This window comes from Galeopterus variegatus, unplaced genomic scaffold (assembly GCF_000696425.1).
Source record: "Galeopterus variegatus unplaced genomic scaffold, G_variegatus-3.0.2 Scaffold536, whole genome shotgun sequence".
NCBI lineage: Eukaryota > Metazoa > Chordata > Mammalia > Dermoptera > Cynocephalidae > Galeopterus > Galeopterus variegatus.
In genome coordinates this window covers 133,146-157,775 of record NW_007726647.1, presented here as the reverse complement: position 1 = coordinate 157,775, position 24,630 = coordinate 133,146, and the positions used below count along the sequence as shown (strand labels likewise).

General features: G+C 36.0%; 1 protein-coding gene across 4 annotated transcripts in view; it reads right to left on the bottom strand.

Moving 5' to 3' along the window:
- The window catches only part of NKTR (natural killer cell triggering receptor), a 48,459-nt gene that overhangs the window by 18,615 nt on the left and 5,214 nt on the right, over positions 1-24,630 (bottom strand). For 2 of the 4 annotated variants that reach the window (XM_008569834.1, XM_008569835.1), the window contains exons 3-6: positions 11,748-11,822; positions 10,802-10,909; positions 10,221-10,265; positions 8,404-8,491 (exon numbers count right to left, since the gene is read on the bottom strand). In XM_008569834.1, the coding sequence (XP_008568056.1) occupies positions 8,404-8,491; positions 10,221-10,265; positions 10,802-10,909; positions 11,748-11,822 (316 nt within the window). Of the gene's footprint in view, positions 1-2,533; positions 2,562-8,403; positions 8,492-10,220; positions 10,266-10,801; positions 10,910-11,747; positions 11,823-24,630 lie in introns of those variants that run through there. The other 2 variants (XM_008569837.1, XM_008569836.1) reach the window with 2 other exon arrangements.

The window sequence follows — 24,630 nt, the reverse complement described above, 5'->3', positions numbered from 1 at the left end:
GGAGAAAACCTTCAATTTGCCAACAATTCTAATAGTAAAGTAAGTAATGATGGATAACATTACAGGCATTTTAAATTTCTATGGCCCAGAAAACACTCAAATGCCTTCTTCTACAGTCACAAACTGTCAGATAGTAACTCTTGGGAAGTCTATAGGGTACTTTTAAGATATTTTGAACCCAAGCTGGTTTTCCCATAGCATTTTCACAGATCTTCACACTATGTGGATTGCAGTGGAAAAAATTCAAAAGCAGATAATTAGACTCAGAATTATAACCACAGGCATCTTAGTTTATAAGAATGAGAATTAGAAAAGGTCACTGGATATTAGGACATGTTAAAGCAGTCACTGTATTAGACGGTCCCATGTAAATTCTTATATACATTTTAAGGCAACTCTAAGACATGAAAGTCAAAACACAATTTTAACCTTCACAACACTGCTAAAATATTGCACAAGAAACTGTAATGCTTATACTTACATTAAGAATATTCAGTTCTGTAAGAGTACTACAGAATTTAATATAAAAAAATTAAAATGTCAACTTAAGAAGTTCCAGAATTTTAAAGGAAATTTTGAGTTATAAAACCATGAGTCTCATATATTCCTTAGAAGATTGAGAAGTGGAAATTCAAGCCAATATAATTATAAAAATAAAAACAGGCAGAAAAAAAAAAAAGAAAAGAAAAGAAAACAAAGAAAATCTAGTGACTTGGTGAGCCACTAACGCTTAAACCATTCAAATAGCATCCAAAAATCTGGGCCGGCCCGGTGGTGCACTGAGTAGAGTGCGGCGGCGCTCCCGCTGAGGGTTCGGATCCCATATAGAGACCGGTCCGCTCACTGGTTGAGCGCGGTATGGGCGCGACACTGAGGGTTGCGATCCCGTTACCGGTCACGAAAAAAGACAAAAAAAAAAAAAAAGGCAAAAATCTCCTTGGACAATAACTAAGATGGAAACGTCCTTCCCGTAATTATAAAACTTTATCAAAGCACACTAAAGATGCAAAAGAAATCAGTACATGAGCTAGACGGTGATTCCATTTTATGAAAGACATAAAGAGTGCTTTTAAAAAGGTAAACATTTTCTACTAAGTCAGGAATCAGTCTCAAATATGTAGAAATGAAAATGATGAATGGTTTACTGATTAGTTATATTCCTCCTCCTTCCTTGATCCTTTCTCTCACAACTCTCAGATCTTCTGGTATAGTGGAAAACCTACAGCTTTTTCTGAAACACACAGAATCCAATTCAAATTGCCATCTTCGCTAACAGGAATGCTGTAAAAACCACCTTATAGCAAACCTTTGGAGCAAATGGTGAGATAAAACATTCTAGCTAACCACAGCGATACAGCAACATACTTGAGACTCAATTTGAGAATGGGAATAGCTATCTTCATAATATTCAAGTTTTGTTTTTAATTCAAATGAAAACTGAAGAATAAACAACTTGGTCCTTTATTGCTGTAGTAAAGAAAACAAATGAAGACAAGAATAACTCTTTCAAGAACAACTTTAAGTCTGCCTGAGATGCCTAATTTAAGTGAATAATTTAAATCCATTACTCACATCTGCAACTCAGGATGAAGAAATATAAATTTGTACTTTAATTGGGCTAGACTACATATTAAGAATACTGAAAGTATTTAACAAAAAGAAGCCCGCTGGGGTTCTCAGCCTACATTCCAGGAGTAGAAATTCCAATGTAAAGCAGCTTTACTGGCACTTGGCTGACACTGGACATGCATAAACAGAGGACATTAACTAAATGGGGTTACAAAAAGGCAGGGGGAAATGATATGCTCAGCCCAGTCTATTCAACTCTACTAAAATGGGCAAAGAGACCTTATCCCACTAACTTAATTATATTGATCTTTCAAACCTGTACAACTACTTAAAAAACCTTGCAGTGGTGACATATGCTCAGTAAGTTAAGACCTGAAGAAGGCCAGAGGCTAAGTTTATATATGCTTATGAAAATATACCTAAAGGAGAAAAAAACACAAAGAACATTTCAAATTACAAAACCTTTCAATATTTACACATTTCCATTTTCTTCAGTGACTCAGAGACACTGATTTTCCAGTTTCCCAAACCCATGAATCTACTTAAAAAATAAATATGCGCAAGGGTTCATTCAAACTTTGCAAATCCTAGAAACTGAAAAGTGTCACTGTTACTCAAAAAAACAATCTGTTTTTATGCCATTATCAGAGAAGCATTTGGCCTTATGCAGAAATTACTAGTTCCCTACTTAAATGAGATCTAAAACCATTATATAAAATATAACCCCTCTCCCCCTCCAGATGTGTAGAAACTTGGTGGAAACAAGCCACTGAAATTAAAATATACTTCCCAGAATTAACCAGGAACAATAAAACACACTTGTCTTACACATACTGCTGCTATACAGATCAAGCAGAAAGTTTTTTTTTTCTTTTTCTTAAAATGTTTCAATGCACACAATAAAAGGATTAAAGAGATAAAGGCAAAGAAAGAAAGAGAGAGCCTTAGAGTAATGAGACATTACCTTTGGAGCGCACGGTGTAACACTCTTTCTGTAAATTTTACACAAAAATGGCAAGAAATAAATTGTAATACACTTTTAAGACAAGACTGAATCTATGTTTTAATATCAATATAACTTTGAAATTAAATATTTTCAAGTTTTATGCAAAGCAAGAAAGCTTTTTAAAATGGAGGGCTCTAAATTTTCTTTCGCACAGGGTATTTACGTAGAGGTAAATTATGCTTAAGAAAAGCACTGTGGTTGAAGTGGGAATCTTCAAATTCTTAATATTATAACACTAGAGTGCCAATAAGAGCTCTTAACAAAACATTACATTGCCTTTCACAAAGCCAAGAAACTAGCTAAGACAACTAACATCTTTATCAAAAAAAGAAAAATGTATATCTTGAATACATACACAAATATAAAAATCTGAACGCCCCGGAGTAATTATTACCAGTCAAAAGCAAAGATTTCATTAGAAAAAACTGAGTTAAGATAATTCAAACAAACAAAATTTCAAGGAATTTTTAATAATTCACTTCCAGTAGTTTAAGAACCTTTCATGCTTCTACATTTAAACCTTTTTTTGGTCACACGTCATAACAGACCACTTTCAGAAATTAATGAGCAAATATTTAGACCATAGTTACTGTCCCCTGCCACATACACTTTGAAGTTAAGTCACCGAACATAATAATAATAGTAATAAAATAATCAAGCGGCACAACTAGAATTTAGGAATCTTCTCAGAGGAGAAAAGGGCAAGAGTGATAAAAGTGTAAGGGTGTATTGTCAAATCTCGGCCACAGTATTTTCTTTTCCTGTTTAATCTCTGATTCTCCCCATTATAAAGAACTTTTTTTCTTTCCAAAGAACACACACTGACTAATTTAAACTGTATTAAACCTTAAACACATCTATTACTACTCAGACCCAAAACCCTATTATACCATGGACAAAATGCTTTATAGGGGTTTTGGATGTATTAAATCTAGAAATATTTAAAAAGATTTAATTTCTTGTAAAGACATTGATACGTGAATGTCAAAAAAGAACAATGTTTGAAATAATGAGGAATTTTCAATGAATGTTGTGAAATAACAGTGACTGCAGGTGTGAAGTCGTATGGAAGAGGGAAATAAAGATAATCTATTTCGATCTGATTTGCTTTCAACATGCAAATGTTTTCCTTCAGCTCCTGAAACTATCACACTGTCACAGAAGAGGCACCAAACTGTACAAAATGCACTAATGTTAAGGTAATACACACCAAACTCTATTAGATACAAAATGTCTTCCACATTGCTAATACATATGTCACATAAACACTAGACACTTGATAATGAGAGAACCTGGCTTATGGTTCAGTTTCATGAACATCTTTCCTTATGAAAAATTTTGAAATTAACATATGAAGGTATTACTCAAAAAAAGGAAAGAGCTAGAACTCAGTTCTAACACTTATTAGCATCTTTTTCTCACAAATTTATAAATATAAATATAAAAAGCATTTCTACCCCAAATCTACTTTTGCTACCCAAAAATATCAACATAGCTTTATAAACTCCTTAAAACTCTCAACTCCCCTTGCTCTGCTACTCTGAAATGATCAGTACTCCTCTCCTATTCAAGTGAGTAGCCACTTGCAAGTCTGATTCTTAAATGACACAAAACATATTCTAGAACTTCTTATGGTTTCCCCCCATTGTCCTATTTATAGCTGTTAAAATATAACAAATGCTTTTTGTTTAAAGTTCAAAGTTTGACTTATATCACCTTGTTTTCTTACATTTTTAGAATTATCATGACCACTGACAGTGGCCAGTGACAGGAACTGTTTCTCCAAAGCTCTGCAGGTCCCCAAAGCACCAAATGGCTGTGATACAAGGCCTGCACAAACTTAAGTTCTAATAGCAGCTGATGAGCAGACTGCTGCTGCTCCTGATTTAGGCAAGATGAGCCCAAAGCTTCTTTGAGGCACCTTTCAGACTCGAAAATTAGGCAATCACAACTATTTCCTTTAGGCAAGACAAGTTTGCACATACATCATTCCACATATTCAGAAATTTAGTATCACCCTACAAATAACTTTCTTCTTTTTATGTCCAAATTTTCACACCAAAATGTTTATCTTTGAAAATAGGGATAGATACTTTATAAAAAAGAGAAGACAAAAACTAACTCAAGTACACAAGAAACAAAACTAAAACCAAGGCTTCTTGACAGCTAGTTTAGTGTCCTATTCCAGAACAGTTATTTAATACAAAGCTATAAACAACTACCTAATAATTTTAATGACTATTTTATGCAATATTTTCTTTATCTTTTTGATGAATGTACATAAAAACAATGAAAATTGGGATCAGAATTAATAAGCTATGATTATTATTAACAGCAAAAGGGGAAACAAATGTTTCCCCAAATGTCATTTTATTTTATAGCAAAATACTTAATGCTTCTAACAGTTAACTAAAATAAATTCAGAGTAGAGTGGTTAATAAAATTATGTAGTCTATACTGTGCAGCATTCATTTTCTAGCTATCAATTTCTTCCAGATTATGAGTAAAATTTCTATAACCTGGACTTTGCATGGTTTTTCTTCCTTATTTTATTTAGCATTATCTATAGAACAAAAAGGTTGGACTAGATGATCCTTAAATCCCTTTCCACTTTAAGACTTTATAATTCTATAGCTTTTATTGTGGTTTCATCCTAGTCTTTGACTTAAAAAATTAATAATAAAAAGGACAAAATGAGTAAACACCAAATTAATTTGGTAGCTTTGGTCCCAAATCTTTGAATTCCTTCAAAAATGCTTCAACGTGAATGAACCACTGTTTCCTTAGTGATTCATGGGGATAGTGCCATATATCACCTCTTTCACATTCCTCAAGCAGTACTATTCCAGAAAGAATCAATTATCTTCTACATAGGTGCCCAAAAGCAAAATCATTATGACTCATACAGTAGTAGATATAAGCAGTTACTTTAAAAATTATAAATAGCTTTATAGTAGAAAATCTGATTTTTATCATATACATAATTGTTCCAGCCAAATAAAGCAATATATGCAAAATTATGTTTAATAAAAATGATGTATGCCTTAGAAAGGGGAAGTTTTAAAGCGTGTAAGTAATGAAGACAATAGTTAATGCACAAAGCAGAAGGATCCTTGAAGGACATTTTGGAAACACCCACACACTAACAGCACCAAATTTACTCCTTAGGAATTGCAGAGTAACAGATTTATAATATAAGCTACCAATACAATTTTGCAAATATGTATTAAAAGTCCTTATTTGGTCTACAAAACAGGAACTATAAAGTCAGTTCTTTTTATTTCACCATCCATTCCTATACTATTCTTTCTTTTTCCGGAACTGCTGCTCAAAGTGCCACATGAGAAGTGGTAACAGGGTAAAAGCAAGGAACTACCCTTGGGAAGCCATGAGCTAGCTCTGTGACCATCAGAACTATTATCTGTGATTACATACAGAATTTGAAGAAAGTACATTATACTTTTTACTACTTTCAACTCCAAAAGGATTTGGACTTGCAAGACATAGCATCATATTTCAATGATTTTTCTTTTATGGGCCACCATCTCCATTTTACCTATCCTTTCCATAAAGGAAAGGATATGTTTTATTCAGAAACATGAACGTTAGGTTGATTTTATCATGGAACTCAAGGGAACTAGTACTTTTAGCCAGCAGAAAGAAGCATATAGGTACAAAAACTTATTTTAAAAAAGGAGATGAAGATTTTTTGTGTGCATGCAAAAACACTCAATTACTTTTGCTTTTGCCAAGATTGTTTTAACTGCAAACTCCTTTTGAGGAGTAAACTTCAAACTAAAAGTAGAAAATTTTCTTTTGGTTACAAGTTCCTAGTGATTTTAGTGCCATCTACAGTTAATTATGAAAACAAGTTTAAAAATTTTAATCCTAATTTATTGATGTTAACATCTTCATTTGACATTCCTCTTCAAAAATAGCAGTCCAATGTAAAATTTGGCCATGCAGAAAACATTAATGGTCTTTACTAAATACTCCTAAAAAAGACTTAGGCAAGTACTAAATAACATAAAGACGAGATACTCTAAATTTGTAGAAGGAAGAATCTTATGTACTGGATTTTAATGTATGAAGGTGAACCAGTTTTAACTCCAACATTTTATAAACAAGCTAATCTGTATGTAACAATGGCAATAAGTTGCTGCTACATGATAACTCAAATTTTAAATGTATTTTATACCAAAAGGAAATCTAAAAGAAACTTTAGAGCCCTCAGATAGTAGTTTCTTCACCAATGAATCAGTTTTTCACGTTCACAGTTCAGATAAGCTTAAAAATGGAAATGAGGAACCTCAAAGAGTAAACGGCTTCTACATTAAGTTACTATTAAGAAAAGTTTTTGAAAATATTTCTGTCTACCTTTTTATTGGCCCTTAAGAAGGTTAAGAATAGAAAAATATTCTAGTAAAGAAAAGTAATAATTAATAATCTATGGGATCAAAACAAGATACAGGAACCACTATTTTGGGTCTTTTTCCTGTAATCATCCTTTATTAGCTTTCCATTTTTAGGACATTATAGGAACAGAATGCCCCTTATCTGAACTTTATCAGATCATGTTGGAAATCTATTTTTCAGAAAAATTTAAAATGTGAGTTTTTTAAATATGAATAATTGACTCCTTTAAAGACAGGGAAGCGCCATTCATACTCACCCATTCAGAAAGATGACAAAGAAAACTTTTCCTGATAAATCATAAATAAAGTATTCTCCAACATACCTAGCACAACTCAGATTTACTTCCAATCAAAAGCATTAAACTTCATGTTGGACAATTATCTTTCACATTTTATGACAGGATTATAATAAAAATAGGTTTTGTAGTAGTAGCTTTAGATAAGAATATAATTAAAAGTTATGCCAAAGCTCTCATTTATGATTTTCAGATGAGAAATACATTTTTGGTTGTGCATGCATATACGTGTAAAGATGTTTGTTTTTTTTTTCCTTTTTTCATGTCCGGCAATGGATCGCAACCCTCAGTGTCGCACCCGTACTGGACTGGGACCAGCAACGGGATCGCAACCCTCGGTGTTGCGCCCGCACCTCGCTCAGCCAGTGAGCGGGAACCGGTCTGTATGTGGGATCCGAACCCTCGGTGGGAGCGCCACCGCGCTCCCAAGCGGTGCACCGTAGCAGTGCGCCACCGGGCCAGCCCTGTTTGTTTTTTCAAAAGCAAATTTAGCAGTCTGAAAATTCCTGAGTGATAATCACATTATAAATTTAGGTAGAAATGACAGCAACATTGGGTTAATTTAATTATGCATAGAGACCTCATGAAGTGTGAGTTTTTCTAAATGCTAGCTCAACAGCAAATCACCTATCTTTATACACCATCAGAAAATAATGTCACCTCTCTCAAAATTGGCTCTAAGAGCATTAGTAAGAGAAAAAAACAACCATTTAATAGTTTACTCAAACCAACTGCTTTCCATGCCAAGTGTATATCTGGTCCTATACTATGAACAATTTTTAAATGTTCAGCAATAGTTTATGTTCCTATGTAGTTTTGGTAAACTGAGTCTCCAAATTTGGTAGGGGTCAATTTCTTTTCTTAAGATGACAACATATTTTGAAAATAATGTGTATCTTCAAGTTACATTTTTTAAGTCCCATTATTCAAATCCAGGATATTATGCTGAATGCTGAGGCAGTTGTTGGAGCTTACCGGTTACTATAACATTAGAAATTAATAATAAAACCAAAGTTGACAGAATTTTAGCATTAAACTTGGTCTAACTATACCATCTTTCTCATGAACAGCGCTTCTCTGTTTAAGAAAAGCTCATCTCTGGATTATGCCTACTCACATGAAAAACTGGGAACCATTGGTATGTTTCCCTCGATTTGCCATTGACAAAAGGAACGCTCTGTCATGTTTGAGAATAAAGTTTTCATCTGTTTGAAGAAAACACAAATTCGTCAGTGTCTAATTATAAGCCACTTTTAAAGTAATGTTCAAGTAAATAAATAGAAAGCAAAGGATGAAATTCCTCTTCTGGTCAGTACAGACACTTGACTGAATATTTAGAAAAAAATTTAAACTAATCAAATAACAAAAGCATAAAAAAGCCAAAAGATACTAATTAAAGTCTTGAGGTAAAGAACATATATTTAATACTTCATACGAACAGCCTTAGAACAGTCACTTTTAGTAGAAACATACTTAAGCTAAATGATATTTAAACTATCAACTTTCAGGGAAAACTAAGGAAGAAATTTTTAGAAAAATCTCTATCATAAAGCTCATTTCTTTCAAATTTCCCATTATCCAGCCTAATGCACTATACTTCAGAGAAGGTTAATGATCCTCTTACGTGCTTAATTTTTATATGGTAACTTTATTATTCAACTGAATTGAAGCTAGACTATGAGAGCAAAAACGAAAAAATGACATGTATTAAGTTGTAAAGATATGTCTAAATTAAATTAACTATGTGGATAATCAACAGGATCACTAAATTATCTAAGAAAGTGCTGTAAAGACAAAAATTTTAATTTTAAGATACAAAAGTATCTGGCACAGGGGACAACCACATTAAAGTGGCCTAGAACATTAGTTTTAAATTGCTACATGCTAATAGAACAGCCAAACAGCTGTTTCCTACTAGTTCAAAGGAAAAAATATCTGTCATAAAGATCACTTAGAGATAATCTTAATTCCAGAAATATCCTTGAAAACTAATTTAAATTTCCTTTTAACATTCATACAAACAAATCTTTCTTTAGAACAAACAGAAACATAGAAAACTTTAAAAAAGGATTACCTTGGGAACGGCCTTCTGAAAAAGAGTAGTAATCCATTTCCCCCCAAAGGAAATATAAAAGACTATTATAATACTGAAGCTATTATATCGTTAAAACCTAGTAATATTGGATCCCATTATAAATCTCTGCAACTGACTTTTCTAAGGCTTTTTGGGGTAAGTGCAATAGTTAAATTTATGCAAATGCTACTGTTGTAGGAATGAAACAGTCAAATAGTTCTAGTATACAAAAGAAAACATACAAACCTTTAAGAAAGGAGGAAATATCAACTTTTATTCAAAGAAATTGCTTGATTTAGAGGGAGGAAAAAAACACAACTAGATTCTTTTCCCTGCTGTGGACTAATAACCCATTGGGAAAAGAAAAAAGACACAGATGCATATATGAAATAATACACAGAATTTTCCAAGTCTTCAAGCAATATAGAAATCCAGCCACAACCTGACCCAGACTGTCCATAATTTTATTAGGAAGGGTACAAGGGAACAGAATTGGAGTTTGTGTTACTGAGCTTCGTTCTCTTACCTTTTCATTTTGCAAAAGACCACATTCTCTATAAACAAAAGAATATGTTGACAGTTTTAGGCAGGAAGATAGGAGTTTTCATGTATATAGTTGCCTAACCTCCATGCTGAAAGTCATGTTTAACCATAAAGTTAGCCTTAATTAATCTTGTCAATTAAAAGTTACATATTACAATATAATTTATCCCCAAATTCATGCAAATAAAGTATTTTCATGCAGCATTAGTTTCATGCAAAAAGTGAACTAAAAGTAAACCTCTTCTCAATAAAAGTATATGATCAAATTTGCCTTAATATCAGAACTGAAATAAAAGACCATAAAATATTAAGCCTACCTTTAAAAAAGCCACCATAAATTGATTCTCCACCTTTTCCATTACCTGCAAATAATGAGCTACATTAAGCCACAATGACAATTAAAAATATACTAATATACATCAATTATTTTTGATGGTTTTAATTTGCTGAAGGAAACCTTGAACCTTGCAATTGCTGCAGATAACCAAAATTCTAACAGTCCTCAATTAACTTCATCTTTAAAATATAAGTCAAATCCCATTACAATAAATGCCATTAGTAAAATGATCTCCACGATCCACTTATTTCAAACAGTAATCACAGCAACAAAATTCTTGAGCAAAAGCAATCAGACAGTACATTGGCATTCATTTTAAAGAGAATTCAACAAGTAATTATAGTATTATGAAAATAAATTAAATAAAAACAAAATAAAATGTCTCAGTATTTTCCTTTTTCATGCATTCTGGATCTACAACATTTTTTCATCCAGCAACTATTCACTGACCACATAATACTGAAATCATACTAAAAGTGACATATTTACAATTACAAGTAGTAATGAAATACTTTAAAAACTGATAGATGAAGTTATTAGGAACATAACTTTTAGCTCTACCTTCACTGAAGTCCCCACCCTGAATCATAAAGTTTTTAACCACACGATGGAATGTAGAACCTTTATAACATAACTTCTTCCCAGTTGTTTTCCCAAGGCCTTTCTCCCCTGGAGGAAAAAAAATGAAGTTTAGCTACGAACACATCTTTCCATGGAAAGAATCAACCAATTAATCCTTTGTCAAACCCCTCCTGTGTGCTGGCACTGTAAGAGATATAAGAAATAGATGACATGACAATTTAACATATATACACATGCACAAAACTCAAAATACAAAGCAGCTGGTGCAAAGGGGTGTGTGTGTGTGTGTGTGCTGGTGCAAAGGGGTGTGTTTGTGTGCGTGTGTGTGCATGTGCTGGTGCAAAGGTGTGTGTGTGTGCTGGTGCAAAGGGGTGTGTGTGTGCCCGTGTGTGTGTGTGTGTGTGTGTGTGTATCCAAGTATGGATTTTAAAAATTTAGTTTGCTATTTCTAATTTTAAAGTAACGTTAAAGATGTTTTTCCTCCCCATTTTTTCTACTTATTTAAAATACGAATCCAATCATATGTAACAAAGAACAACTTCATTAAGTTTTGCCTCTCTACCTTCTAACCCTAAATTTCTTACAAAATCTAGAATGCTAAATTTATTCAAAATACTAAAATTTGTAAAATTCTACCAAGACAAATCAGTTTTAAATATGTGCTATTATTTTATAAACTACAATGTATAGAAGATCCCATTATATAGATTCTTACTTTCTTTTTCATTTTTGAGAGTATTTCTCCTCTCTTCCCCTTAAAAAATCCTTCCCTGATTTCATATAGAAGTCAGTGAAAATAATTTTTTTTTATTTACAAAACTCATTTCACAGCCCACTGCTTTTCCAGGAAAATATCTACTCTGTTAAGCAAGGTAAAACTGTAAGCCATGACTTCTCATTGGAAATAATTTAATAATTCACTCACCAGAGCATAGGCAAAGGAAGTTTTTGCATGTTTTTGGACATATGTCTGAGAAGAGCTGAAACATAATTCGACCAACTGAAATAAAATACATGGGGGGAAAGAAAAGTAAGCAAGTTGATTAAATTTACCACATTTTATATGGGAGAAAGAAAATAGATAAATAGAACTAACAAATTGGAAGGTCCATTTTTGTAATTCATTTTAAATTTTAAAATAATTTAATGGGAAAGAATTTAACTGGGTGATACCAACTAACAAGAACTCCACTCTATTTGTTAGTGTTAAGATTCACATGCAGCCAAAGTAATTCCAGGTCCAAAACTTTAGGATTTTAAGTGTCTTTTAAATGAGCCTTATATTATTAGATCCCTCTTAGTACAGTTCCCTACCTGAACTATTAATCATCTTTTAAAATACTCAATTAATAGTTATCTGGTCTACGCTTTGACCCCTCCAATGATGAAAGCATATCCTATCATAAGACAGTCACCCTGGCCAGTAGTGTTAAAAAGAAAGTTCTTACGCAAGAATTGTTTATTACCAACTTCCTAAATTGTACCACCCACACTTAAAACTCACATTCTATTCCCTGAAAGAGCAGAAAGAGAACAGGTTATGGTTCCTAAAAAAAAAAACTGTAATCACTTCAATAAACAAGAAATGAGAAGGAACAAGTCTGCAACTTCAATTTAACAATGCCATAGAGAAATGGTTCACAAACTTTGGTCTCAAGACTCCTTTAAACTCTTAAAAATCATAGACTATATCTATCGCTATTTACTGTATTATGAAAATGAAACTCAGAAATTTTTAAAGCACAAACATACGTTCCATTAGCTGTCAAAGTGATTATATCATCACATATCATGTAATCTCTGGAAAACTTGACTGTACGCTCATGAGAGAATGACAGTGCAAAAGGCAAATATTATCTCAGCATCATTATAAAAATAGTTTGATTTCACAGACCTGCTGAATGGGTCTTAACAAAATAAGAAATGAAGTTTTGATTTACAATCACACTTCTGAGTCCCTTTTCCCCTTATTCTACAAAATCTTTTCACTTATGAACATTTTTATTTGTTCACAGGGACTTTAAAATATATCAAAATTAACTGTGGATGAAGCGTAAGTCATACTAAGTACAGAAACAAAATGACTTGATTTACTTTATGTATCACTAAGACTTTAATTTATTCCTGGACATATTAGTCATTTTCTTTGAGAACAAAACAAAGATATTGAACTATAGACATAATCAATGGATAAAAAGTCATATGAGAAGACATTCCTATGTCAACACTCTTAGCCTATAGCTTTAATGGAGCCCAATTTTAAAGCAATTTCAAAAATTTGTAGCTGATCTTGGTACCTTAAGGAATGAAGAAAAGAGGAAAAGAAAGCAAAAAGCAGACTCTTAAGTAGGGAGCAATGTATCTAAAGTCATTTCAGAATTTTTAAAAAATACCTATAATAACACTAATATTAAATACCACTTTGTAGTTACATAGAAACATTTTACCAGTGTAATAAAAATATTTTCATCAATCCTCAAAAATCACTGGGAAGTGGCTTGGGTGGGTATCAAGTTCAAAACTATCTAGCTTTACAGACAAGAACATACTTAGACCTTTGGAATCCCTGTAAGATGGTTGCTTTTCAGGATAAAAGATATAACCAAAATAATAAAAAGCTAGGGCTTTTCTTGGTAACTTCAACATGGAGTTTTTTCCTAAAACCCCCAATGCCTCAAATTGAAAGCTAGTGAAAGTTTCAAATGTTTTTAGTTTCTCCTTTACAGATGATTAGAAGTTATGTATCCTCTAGTGGTACAATGCATTTGAAACTGCTAAATATGATCATATTTCCAGGTCTAATAGTCAAAGAGGGATATCTAACTACAGTGATTTAAAAAAAAAAAAAACACCAAAAAACTTATAGTGTGTATGTCTGGAAAAAAAATTAAATTTAATAAAAACAAAAAAACAACTCACCTCTATTATCTCACCCTCTAACTTGGTGCAGAAAAAAAAATTGCTATTGACCATTCAATCTCATGTGGCAAGGGTTAGAGCAGAGGTTTCATCTCCGCTATGGCATCATGTTGTTAAGAGCAAAAGAAAAAATAGAACAAAACTAAAATGTTTGTCCTTAATACCGCCGTGCAAGGTTAAAAACACTGCCACAACCAGGAAAAAAAAAATATTTTTTAAATCCTGGAAAGAACAGACTAACCCAATCATGCTTACAAGGCATGACAATGACTGAACTAAAGATATTCAGACACTGGTCGAGACTGCTTTCTTAATTTAAAATGTTCATATATGTGCAATTTGAAGGGTTTAAAAACAAAAAAAGGTCAAAATTTTTCATCACAGAAATATTGTGATTTCTACCTACAGAGATAAACTAGTATTAATTTCCACCAAATCAAATCAAATAGTGAAACTGAATGCTTTAAGATACAGATCAGCAAATACTAACATGAACTGAAGCTCATTATCAAGATGAACAGGTTTTCAACAAACATTTTTAATTGAATTGTATTATTTTATAGAAAATAGACTAATATTTGATGATACTTTATTTTTGAAATTCAAAATAGAAAATATTCTGATGATATAGTCTTAAAAAAAAACCAGTCAGTGTGGTTCAGTAGTACATTTATTTTCAGTGATGGTAGGTATAAACTGATTATAAAATATATTGAAAAGAAAAAGTAAGCTGTAGTTACAATAAGGAAAAGACTGAGAGTGAACCCGCAGAAGAGAAGATTTTCTGGCTCCCAAACTGATGAGAATATTGAGTGGGATAGGAACCTCATCTCCCAATAGTAAATGCCAGAGGTTTATCATTTCCTGTAATGAGTTAAGAACCCCTTTTGATGCCTCTTTGAAAACTAATAGCTGCTTCTGAATGAATAAATAAGATCTGAGGAAAATTTGTTACTCAAACACTACTTATAATTTAGTGGTATTTGGCAATCTCTTATAATCAGTTAATGTTACTGATAATATTTTATGTATATTAACATTTTTACCACAGAATTACCTATGCCAATTAATACACACTGTAAGACTAAAATCTGAAACTGGTTAGTGTAAGATTATGGTGTTTTCATGGTAAAAAAACAGATGGCTAAGGACAAAAACGACACAAAGCAGGATTGATTTGTAACCTTAATCCCAAAATACCAACATGCGGATCCTTAAAAATAAGACGGGAACAATACTGAGATTAATCAGGTAATATCAACACAGTTCAAACTGGCTACAGTCAGGAAAAGTCAAGACACGCCTATGTCATGCTGTAGATCCTGATTCAGCCACTAGATGGCAGGAATAAAACCAGCAAGTACAGACTGAATAAAACCAAACACCTTCCAATATTGTTCCTTGTTCTCAGAAACAGTTATACTGGAATAGAAGACGCAATGGTAAAAAGAGGAGACACATTATGGACATTAAACATATGGTGGTAGAAAAAGTGAGCAGTGATAGAAAAAATATTGTAGGAGCTGATACGCTGCAGAAGGCAAAGAATGGCACATAGAACAATGACAAGCAAGGGATGAGGATAAGAACAAAGGTAGAAACAGACAAACTTGGTAGGCAGAGAGCAAAATATTGGAGAAAATTAAGGAACAGGAGCAGCATTTCAATAAAATCAGGCCATTTACTCAATTATTTACTGAGATCCTCCCCATGTGTCAGGGAGTCCAAGTATACAAGACACAGTGCTTGAGTTTCAGGAAGCTCCCATCTTGGCTGGGAATGACAGAAACGCAGTTGCGACACAATGTAATGAGCCATCAGTGGTATGAACAAAGTGCACTTATATACAACCTAGGCCTGACTGACGTGTGTGAGGGCAGGGAGAAAGGGATCATGATTATTTTACTCACCACTGTATCCCCATTGACTTGTACGGAACCTGGCACAGAGTAAGTATTCAATAAATATTTGAATGATAACAACACTTGAAACAAAATTACTCAAAGACAGATTTATAAAATATACTTTCATAAATGATGGAACACCTAAACATACAGATCGAAAGTATTCACTATATACCAGGAAAAGATGTTACAAGTGGAGCAACACCAAGACATAGCTTAATAAAGCTATGGTCATGCACAGCATAATGTTTTGGTCATTGAAAGACTGCATATGTGACGGTGGTCCCATAAGATTATAACACAGCTGAAAAATTCCTATCACCTAGTGACAGCTACACTGTAGTGCAATGCATTACTCACAATGGAACAATACACTATAACATATAGCCTAAGTGTGTAGTAGGCTATATCACCTAGGTTTGTGTAAATACACTGCTATGGGTTAAATGTGTCCCCCAAAGGTTCATGTATTGGAAACTTAATCTACATTATATTGTTATGAGAAAAATTATGGTAATAATTACCTATTACAGTAATTGAGAGGTGAGGTCTTAAAGAGGTGATTAGATTGTGAGGACTATGCCCTCATAAATGGATTGATCCATTCTCAGATACCCTTCAAGTCAACAACCAGCATTATGGTTAGTGGTGAAAACACTCGTATACCACTTATTCCATTAAAATAAAGAAAAGTCAAAAGTGCCTGTTAGCCACACTTTTCTAATGCTGTTCTAGAAATTCTAGCCAATGTAAGTAGACAAGAAAACAATGAGAGGTATACAAATCTAAAACAGCATATTTACCATTTGAAAGACATTATCAGTATTTAAAAGACATTAATGGAAAACCCAAAAGAACCAATTGAAATATTAAAGACATTGGAACTGTTGATATTTACCTTATGACCAACAAGAACTAGTATAAAAAATAATAAAAATCACATTCTCAACAGCAACAAAAAACATTCTAGCTACTTAACCATAAGAGTACAGGACCTATAAAACAAAACCACAGGGCCGGCCCGTGGCTCACTCGGTAGAGTGCGGTGCTGATAACACCAAGGCCGCGGGTTCGGATCCCACATAGGGATGGCCGGTTCGCTCACTGGCTGAGCGTGGTGCTGACAACACCAAGTCAAGGGTTAAGATCCCCTTACCGGTTTAAAAAAAAAAACAAAAAAACCACAGAACAGAGGCATAAAGGCAACCTAAATTAAAGTAGAGATAATTTGCTCTTGGACAGAAAGACTAAAAATTGTAAATGTGCCACATTTTCCCTAGAGTAACCTATATTAATTTAATTGCAACCACCCTAAAAATACTAATGAGATTTCTGAAGGAACTTAATAAAATAATCCTGAAGGTTATCTCAAAGAATGAAAGTATAATTTCCCCTCACCCAAACTTTTTATTTTGAAATTTTTAACTCTACAAAGATATTTTACAATATTTATACTTTATCCCTTCCTCTCTACACACACAATTTTTTTTCTAACAAACTGAAACTTAAAGACATTATGACACTTAACCCCTAATTACTTCAGCAAATACAGATACTCCTCTACTTTTGATGGAGCTACATCCAGATAAACCCATCGTAAGCTGAAATATCCTAAGTCAAAATGCATTTAATACACCTAACCTACCAAACATCATAGCTTAGCCTAGCCTAATTTAAACATGCTCAGAACACTTACATTAGCCTATAGTTGGACAAAATCATCTAACACAAAGCTTATTTAATAATATGTTGAATATCTCATGTAATTTATTGAATACTGTACTGGAAGTGGAAAACAGAATGGTTGCATGGGTACTCGAAGTATGGTTTTTACAGAATGTGTATTGCTTTTGCACCATTGTGGACTATAATGAGTCAAAAAATACCAAGTTGAAACATCTTAAGTTGAGGACCATTGTACTCCTAATGAATAAGGATATTCTCCTACTTATCCCATACCATTATCACACCCGTAAGTGATTAACAATACTGTCTAAAATGCAGTTGTGGCATAATAAGAAATACTCGTATTATATTTGGTCTCTGTCCCTGGTTCCTGTCACAGTGCTCCTAAAACCCTTATAATTTCCTGACTTGTAGGGATGATATGAGTGTCTTTCTTTCTAATATTTGGTCTTTCTCTCTGATTCCTGACACATGGTTCCTAAATCCCTTGGAACTTCACGGGTAACAGGAGCATCTTTTGTTCTAAAGGGGCAACTCTTAGCAGAGCCCCAGACAGCTTCAGGATGGGGGCTGGTCACCAAAAAGACCAAGCCTTGATTAGAAGCCTGGAACTTTCAGCCTCAATCCCAACCTCCAAGGAGGGTGGAGGGGCTGGAGATACAGCTATTACTCAATCATACCCACATGATGAAACCTCCATAAAACTGCCTAAATGACCGGGTTCAGAGAGCTTCTAGGTTGATAAACACACTGAAGTGCTGGGATGGTGATGTGCTCAGAGAGGGTATGGAAGGTTCCTGCATTTCCTCCCCCATGCCTTGCCCTATACATCTCTTTCATTTGGCTGTTCCTGAGTTGTATCCTCTATAATAAAGCAATAATAGTAAGTAAAGTGTCTTCCTGAGTTCTGTGAGCTGCTCTAGCAAATTATCAAACCTCCCAAGGGGGTTAGGGAAACCCCCGATTTACAGCTGGTCAGTCAGAAGTTTGAGTGGTCCAGGACTTGAAACTAGCATCTGAAGTGGGAACAGTCTTATGGGACTGAGTTCTTTAATTTCTGGGATCTGATGCTAACTCTAAGTAGATAGTGTCAGACTTGAATTGAATTGTTGGTCACTCAGTTTGTGCTGGAGAATTCACAGCTGTGGGAAAAAACTCATTATAGTCCACATTCTTTTTTGTGTGTGTGGCAGCTGGCCCATACAGGAATCAAACCCTGGACCTTGGTGTTATCAGAACCATGCTCTAACACACTGAACTGATGTTATCAGAACCATGCTCTAACACACTGGCCATCCCCAATATTCAAATTTACCTAACTACCTCCTCCCTTTATTTTTTTTTTTCTCTTTCTCATTCTTTTTAATAGCTGAACAGAATTTCATTGCTTGGCTCTAATGAATTTTATTCAATGCACAATTGATTAGCATTTGAGTTCCTTCTAGTTTTGGGGTTTTGTTGTTGTTGTTGTTTTGTTTTGTTTTAAATTGGCAAATACACATCTAGTTTTTAAATCCAGGAAACTAATCAAGCATTAGATATTCATCTGGTTTTCATGCTTTGGTCTCTTTTAATCTGAAACGGTCCCCACCTCGATCTTTTTTTTGCATCCTATCAGGAAGCATATGTCTAGTAAGGCAAACTATTAGCCAGGTCTCAGTTGTAAAGGTACTTTTCCTCTTTTTCAGTTAATAATCTATAGGATGATACTTTGAAACTATGTGCATATCATATCCTCAACAACTTTTCACCCAACCGTTTGAACACTGATAATCCTTTTCTGAACCAATTATTACACTGGGGATTATAAAATGATGATTCTTCTGATTCCATCACTTCTTCTATATTTATCCAGCTTGAATTCTTTTGTTAAGAGCTTCACATATCCACCCCATGTCAAGGTTGGCCAGTTAGCTGACTTGGTTAAAATGTAGTACTGATAATACCAAGGTCAAGGGTTCGGATCCCCTTACCAGCCAGCTGCCAACAAAACAAAACAAGTTTGACAGAAAAACAAGACAAAAAGAGCCCAGGTCCCTGACATCAACAGGCCTGATCAGCTGATTCTCTGAGTGAGAATCTCCAAGCCGTGTGAGAGAAAAGTAAAACTTTTATCTTGTTTAAGTCACTTTATGTTAGCAACCAACTCTATCATATATGCTAATAAAGGCACCTTTATATAATGGTAAACTATACAGCTACTAAAAGTGATTATATAAAGCTTAATTTACATTTAATAATAAACACAGCCTAATTAAGAATCAGGCCTCACTTGTTGTGCAAGTGTATATACATAGTTTCTATCCCTATTTGAATCCCTGTGTTTTTCTATTATTTTTCTACATCTGTTGGTGTCCATCTGTCAGGGTTGTTGCAAAGGGAATTCTGACATTGGTATTGTGAACTGTCCGGTACAGTTCCTTACAAGATTTGCACACCAAGGTTAGGCTTTGGTTCAAAAGAGTCTTTTCTTTGTTTTTGAGGCTGGCCAGTAAGGGGATCTGGAACCATGACCTTGGTGCTGAAGAGTCTTAAAGCTTTTCAGAGTGTATACAGTTCAGCTTGAATTCTTGGTAGAACATAGTACTTACACAGAAGGTCAGGTGTTTAGCAACCACTTATCTTACTGGAAATAAAAGTAGATTGGAACTAAAAAGACATCTTCAGATATGCAGAAAGAAATCACACTAGAGAGGGCAAGACTCAAGTGACTAACTTGAGTCAGTTAACTATATATGTACACTTGCACAAACAAGTGAGGCCTGATTCTATACCAAGCCTCTTCCTATAATGTGGTATATTATGATAACTTAGAATTTATTTAAAAATACCTAGCATATAGGGTTGGTCCGTGGCTCACTCAGGACAGTGCGGTGCTGATAACACCAAGGCCATGGGTTCGGATCCTATATAGGGATGGCCAGTTAGCTCACTGGCTGAGCGTGGTGCTGACAACACCAAGCCAAGGGCTGAGATCCCCTTACCGGTCATCTTTAAAAAAAAACAAAAAAAACAAAAAAACCTAGCATAGACATTCTGATATGAAGGAGTGATATCAGTTTTAAATCTATGCCTTAAGCAGAAAGAAACACTCTCCCAGGTGATAATCAAATGCCATAATTCAGAGGTGGCTACTAAAAGGGCTTTTGCTATGTTTAGCCCTCATCAACCAGAGGTCTTATAATTAACAATATGAATGATAGAAATGTTTTTTTATTGGTAAATTAGTGATGTACAGGACATATGGACTGAACAAAAATATTTGGAGTTATTGCACACCCTTGCATTAACAGGGACATATGAATCTTACAGAGTCATCCTCGGGAGTACAGCCTGAGGCTGAGTACACCAAAAAGGTCCTGGGTCTAGCCACCGATTTTGGAGGATTCTACAAGACCTATACTGAAAGATTCACATTACAATTTTCAAGAGGCAGGAATCTTTCACATAAGGAGTGGCTGGAGCATTGAAAAGGACAGAACTAAGGCTTCATTTAACTTAAATTAACTGGTTGTCTGACTTATATGTATTCTTGCTCATTAATATCCATGTATGGCAAAATGTGACTTGCTCTCACTCTACCCTGGCAGCAAAGTTGTAACAGAGGCAATCTACAGCCGTCATCTACCTTACTGGTAACTTCCCTATATCTATTAAAAAGAACCCAATGGCCATTCTTGACTAAACTGGCTTAAATCAGTTTGCAATAAAAATCTAAAACTTAGTCCTTTGGGCTCCAAAACCCCATTTCTTGATACAAGCATATGAATGAAAAGCAAGGAAAAGGCAAGTTCTTGAGGCACCAAAGGAGGGAAAAATAAGACTCTTACGTCACTCCTGCAGTGGGAGATCTTAGTTTAACCAACCAATGATTAACAACCCCAGAGAACTAACATTTAACTAGAGAACAGTGAGCCTGCCTGTTAGAAAAACAAAGTTGTCAACGAGAATTTCATATCTATACTTCCAAACTGGGTACCATATTTCATATTTTAAAAAGTTAATGCTTTAGGAAAATGTGAATTTATTTATAAAGACAATAAAAAAGGATTGGCTAATCTTTACCAGTTAACATCTTTAAAAATTTTAAAGGAGTTGTAGCTCCAACCAAGATGGAGTAAGTATACTTCACCCCATCTTTCTCACTGAATACAACTAAAAAACCCTGGACAAAAAACATGAAACAGCAGTCTAAGGACCGAAACATAAATGGCAACAGGCAGATTGGGAAGGAAGCCATAACTCAAAGAACCACCAAACTGGTAATGAGTTTCTCATTTCATTTTTTCTTCCATATCTCCTGGCCTGTAATCAAAAGCCATCTGACCTAGAATTGCAAACCCATGATAGAAAGAAAGAGCACTAAGAGAAGCCCTCTATTTCTAGTCTAGGAAGCAGGAAAGGGGGCCCCTACATATCAGAATGAATGACCTGGGGTTCTTGGTTTTTTTTCTCCCAGGTCCTAAGCAATCCCACAGAGGCAGTGAGGCAGTGGTGACCAGGCAAGCACATAAAACTCGAAGGAGGGGAACTCCTCTCTGACTAAAGGAACTGTGGTCCCAAGAGCACAGGTAGAATCCATTTCTCTTTTTACTCTATCCTCTTGCTGCTTAGCCTCGGAGGCAGACTCCATCATGGCATATACATGGCAGAGCAGGTATACTAAAGCCCTGGCTTTCTAGCCAGTGGACCAGGAAGGGGAGCCCCTGAAGGCCAGAAAGTGCTGTGGAGATCACAAAGAAGAGGGAGCTCAAGAAAACAATTCCATAAAGCTATATACAAACTCCTGGGCTCATCCATGAAATATATGTGTAGATTTGACCTTACACAGCAGAAAGTGGGTAGGAATTTGCAAACTGAACCTAACAAGGTTGACTGCCCGCTACAATAAGATCAACACCACTACCAACCATGAAAATTAACATTCTCCACAGAATTTAAACTAGACCTGGGGCAGTATAACATAACATACAAAATTCCAGAATAAAATCCAAAATTTATTGACATAAGGAACAAGGAAAATCTCAAATCTCCTAAGAAAAAAGACAAAGATGGCAACCCTAGGATGACACAGATGTTGGAAAAAAGAAGATATTATAATCCCAAAAGTAAGAGGAAAACACTTTGAAATACATGGAAAACTAGAAAGCTTCAAAAAGAACAAAAAGGAAATTTTAAAACTAAAAAATACAATAACAGAAATAAAAAATTCGCTGGATAGGGTCAATAGCAGAATGAAGATGACAGAGGGTAAATAAAAAAAAAAAAATCAATGAACTTCAAGACCAATTAATAGAAATTATCCTATCAGAAAAACAGAGCAAAAAAAAAAAGATTTAAATAAAAAAAATGAACAGAGCTTCAGGGACAGGTGGAGAAATATCAAAAGTTCTAATATTCATGTCATCAAAGTCCCTGAAGAAGAGAAAAAAAAAGTGTTGGGCAGAAAACATATTTGAAGAAATAATAGCTGAAATATCCTAAGTTTGGCAAAAAGACAGATACAGATTCAAGAAAATCAGCAAAACCCAAAGAGAATAAACACAAAGAAAGACACACCCAGGCTCACCACAAATTATTGAAAATTAAAGACAAAGTAAAAATCTTGAAAGCAACCTGCTTTGCACAACCTGCTGTGGTTTGAGTATCTCCCCTCTAAAACTCATATTGAAATTCAATTCCCAGCATTAAAATAAGAGAACATGAGAGGTTAGTCTTCTCTCTGTGCTCTGCCATATTCTGCCATGTGAGACCCATGCATTGCTATAGAGACCCTCATCAGAAGTGTTGCCTGAACTTTGGATTTCCTAGCCTCCAAAACTATCAACAAGACATTGAGTAACTTAGAAAGGTAAATAAGAGGCCCAAGATGGCGACGGGTCTGGAGTGGGGGTGCCAGAAGACAGCGCGAGCCTGAGAAGTATGCGCTGTGCTGCTAGAGTGCTATTTGCATTTCCAAGAGCAACAAAAAATGAATAAGTCGTTGATCAACTAATCTACAACAATAAAAAAGCAACTACAGATTTGAGGTTTAGGGCCGACACAAAAGAAGATTCCTGAGAGTGCCCGAGCGGCGCCGCGGGACCGAGTGAGCAGCCGGAGGCGACAGCGACGACGCGGAAATGGAGAGGAAGCCACCCGGCCAGCCCAGCTCTGTGAGTGACCCCCAGCCCAGCCCTGTTTGCGGGGCAGACGCTCACCCAGCTTCCGCCGGCCACACCAGGCCAGTCACCGGCACCAGGGCTGCCTCCATTTTCTCGGGTGGGGGCGGAGCCAGCCGGCTTGGCCAGGCCTGTCCTCCTCGCTCGGTGTGGCTCCTCACTGAGCCTTGCCACTTGCTTGCCTCGGCGCGGGGCATTCCGGGGCCTGCGGACCAGCCTCCCATCCCACTCCCCCCGTGGATCTCTGGCGGGGCTGGTGGCGTGGGGAGCCCCCGGCCAGCGTTGGGAGGGCAGGGAAAAGGAGGCCGGCCCGATTGTCACTCCACCGCACCCTGGGCTCCGGCCTCAAGTAAACTTCCTGTTTCCGGGAGGCAGATACCATCTCTGTGGCCATAAGTTCGGAAGAACCCCTAACCGATTTCTGGTTGGGAGAGGCATGGACAGAGCGCTCCCGAGCTCGCTTGAACCTGCCGGAGAGCTGACTGCGAGCGGGCGCCGGAGTCGGTCCGCGCTGGGGGGATTCAAAGAGGAACTGTGTGCTGTGGGCTCCTCCCCCGAGGAGCTCACGCCCTGGTGTGGGAGACAAGGCAACTACACAAATAACTGAATACCAGGAGGAAGGTGAGAAGTCCAGAGAAAGCCCTATTCAGTGCTACAAAGGCACCCAGAGCAACCGGCAGTCTGCGCCTAGTAGAAACCTGAAAGTCTTCCTGGGCGGGGTGGTGCCGAGCAGGGGCTCGAAGTCCCGGCTGATAGATGAGGGTTGCAGAAGACACGCCCGAGCCCAGTACTGAGTACACAGAGTGGGGAGGCGTCCGCCTAAGGAGGTGAAGACTCGGCAGAAAACACACACCCTGCGGGCCGGGCCGCCTCTGCAAGGTCCAACAGCCCCACCTAGTGCGCACAGAGCGGGGAAACGTCCAGATAGGGAGGCGGAGACTCGGCAGAAAACACATAGCCTGTGGGGCCGCCACTGTGTAATCCAGCACCCAGGGCCAGAGCGCACGGAACAGAGAGAAGTTCTACATGGGAAGTGGAAGCTCAAAAGAGATCACACACCCTACGGTACCATCCCGAGATCCAGCAGCCCAGTAGAGTCCAAGCTGACCAGAGAGGAGGCTCCCCGGAGAGGCCCAAG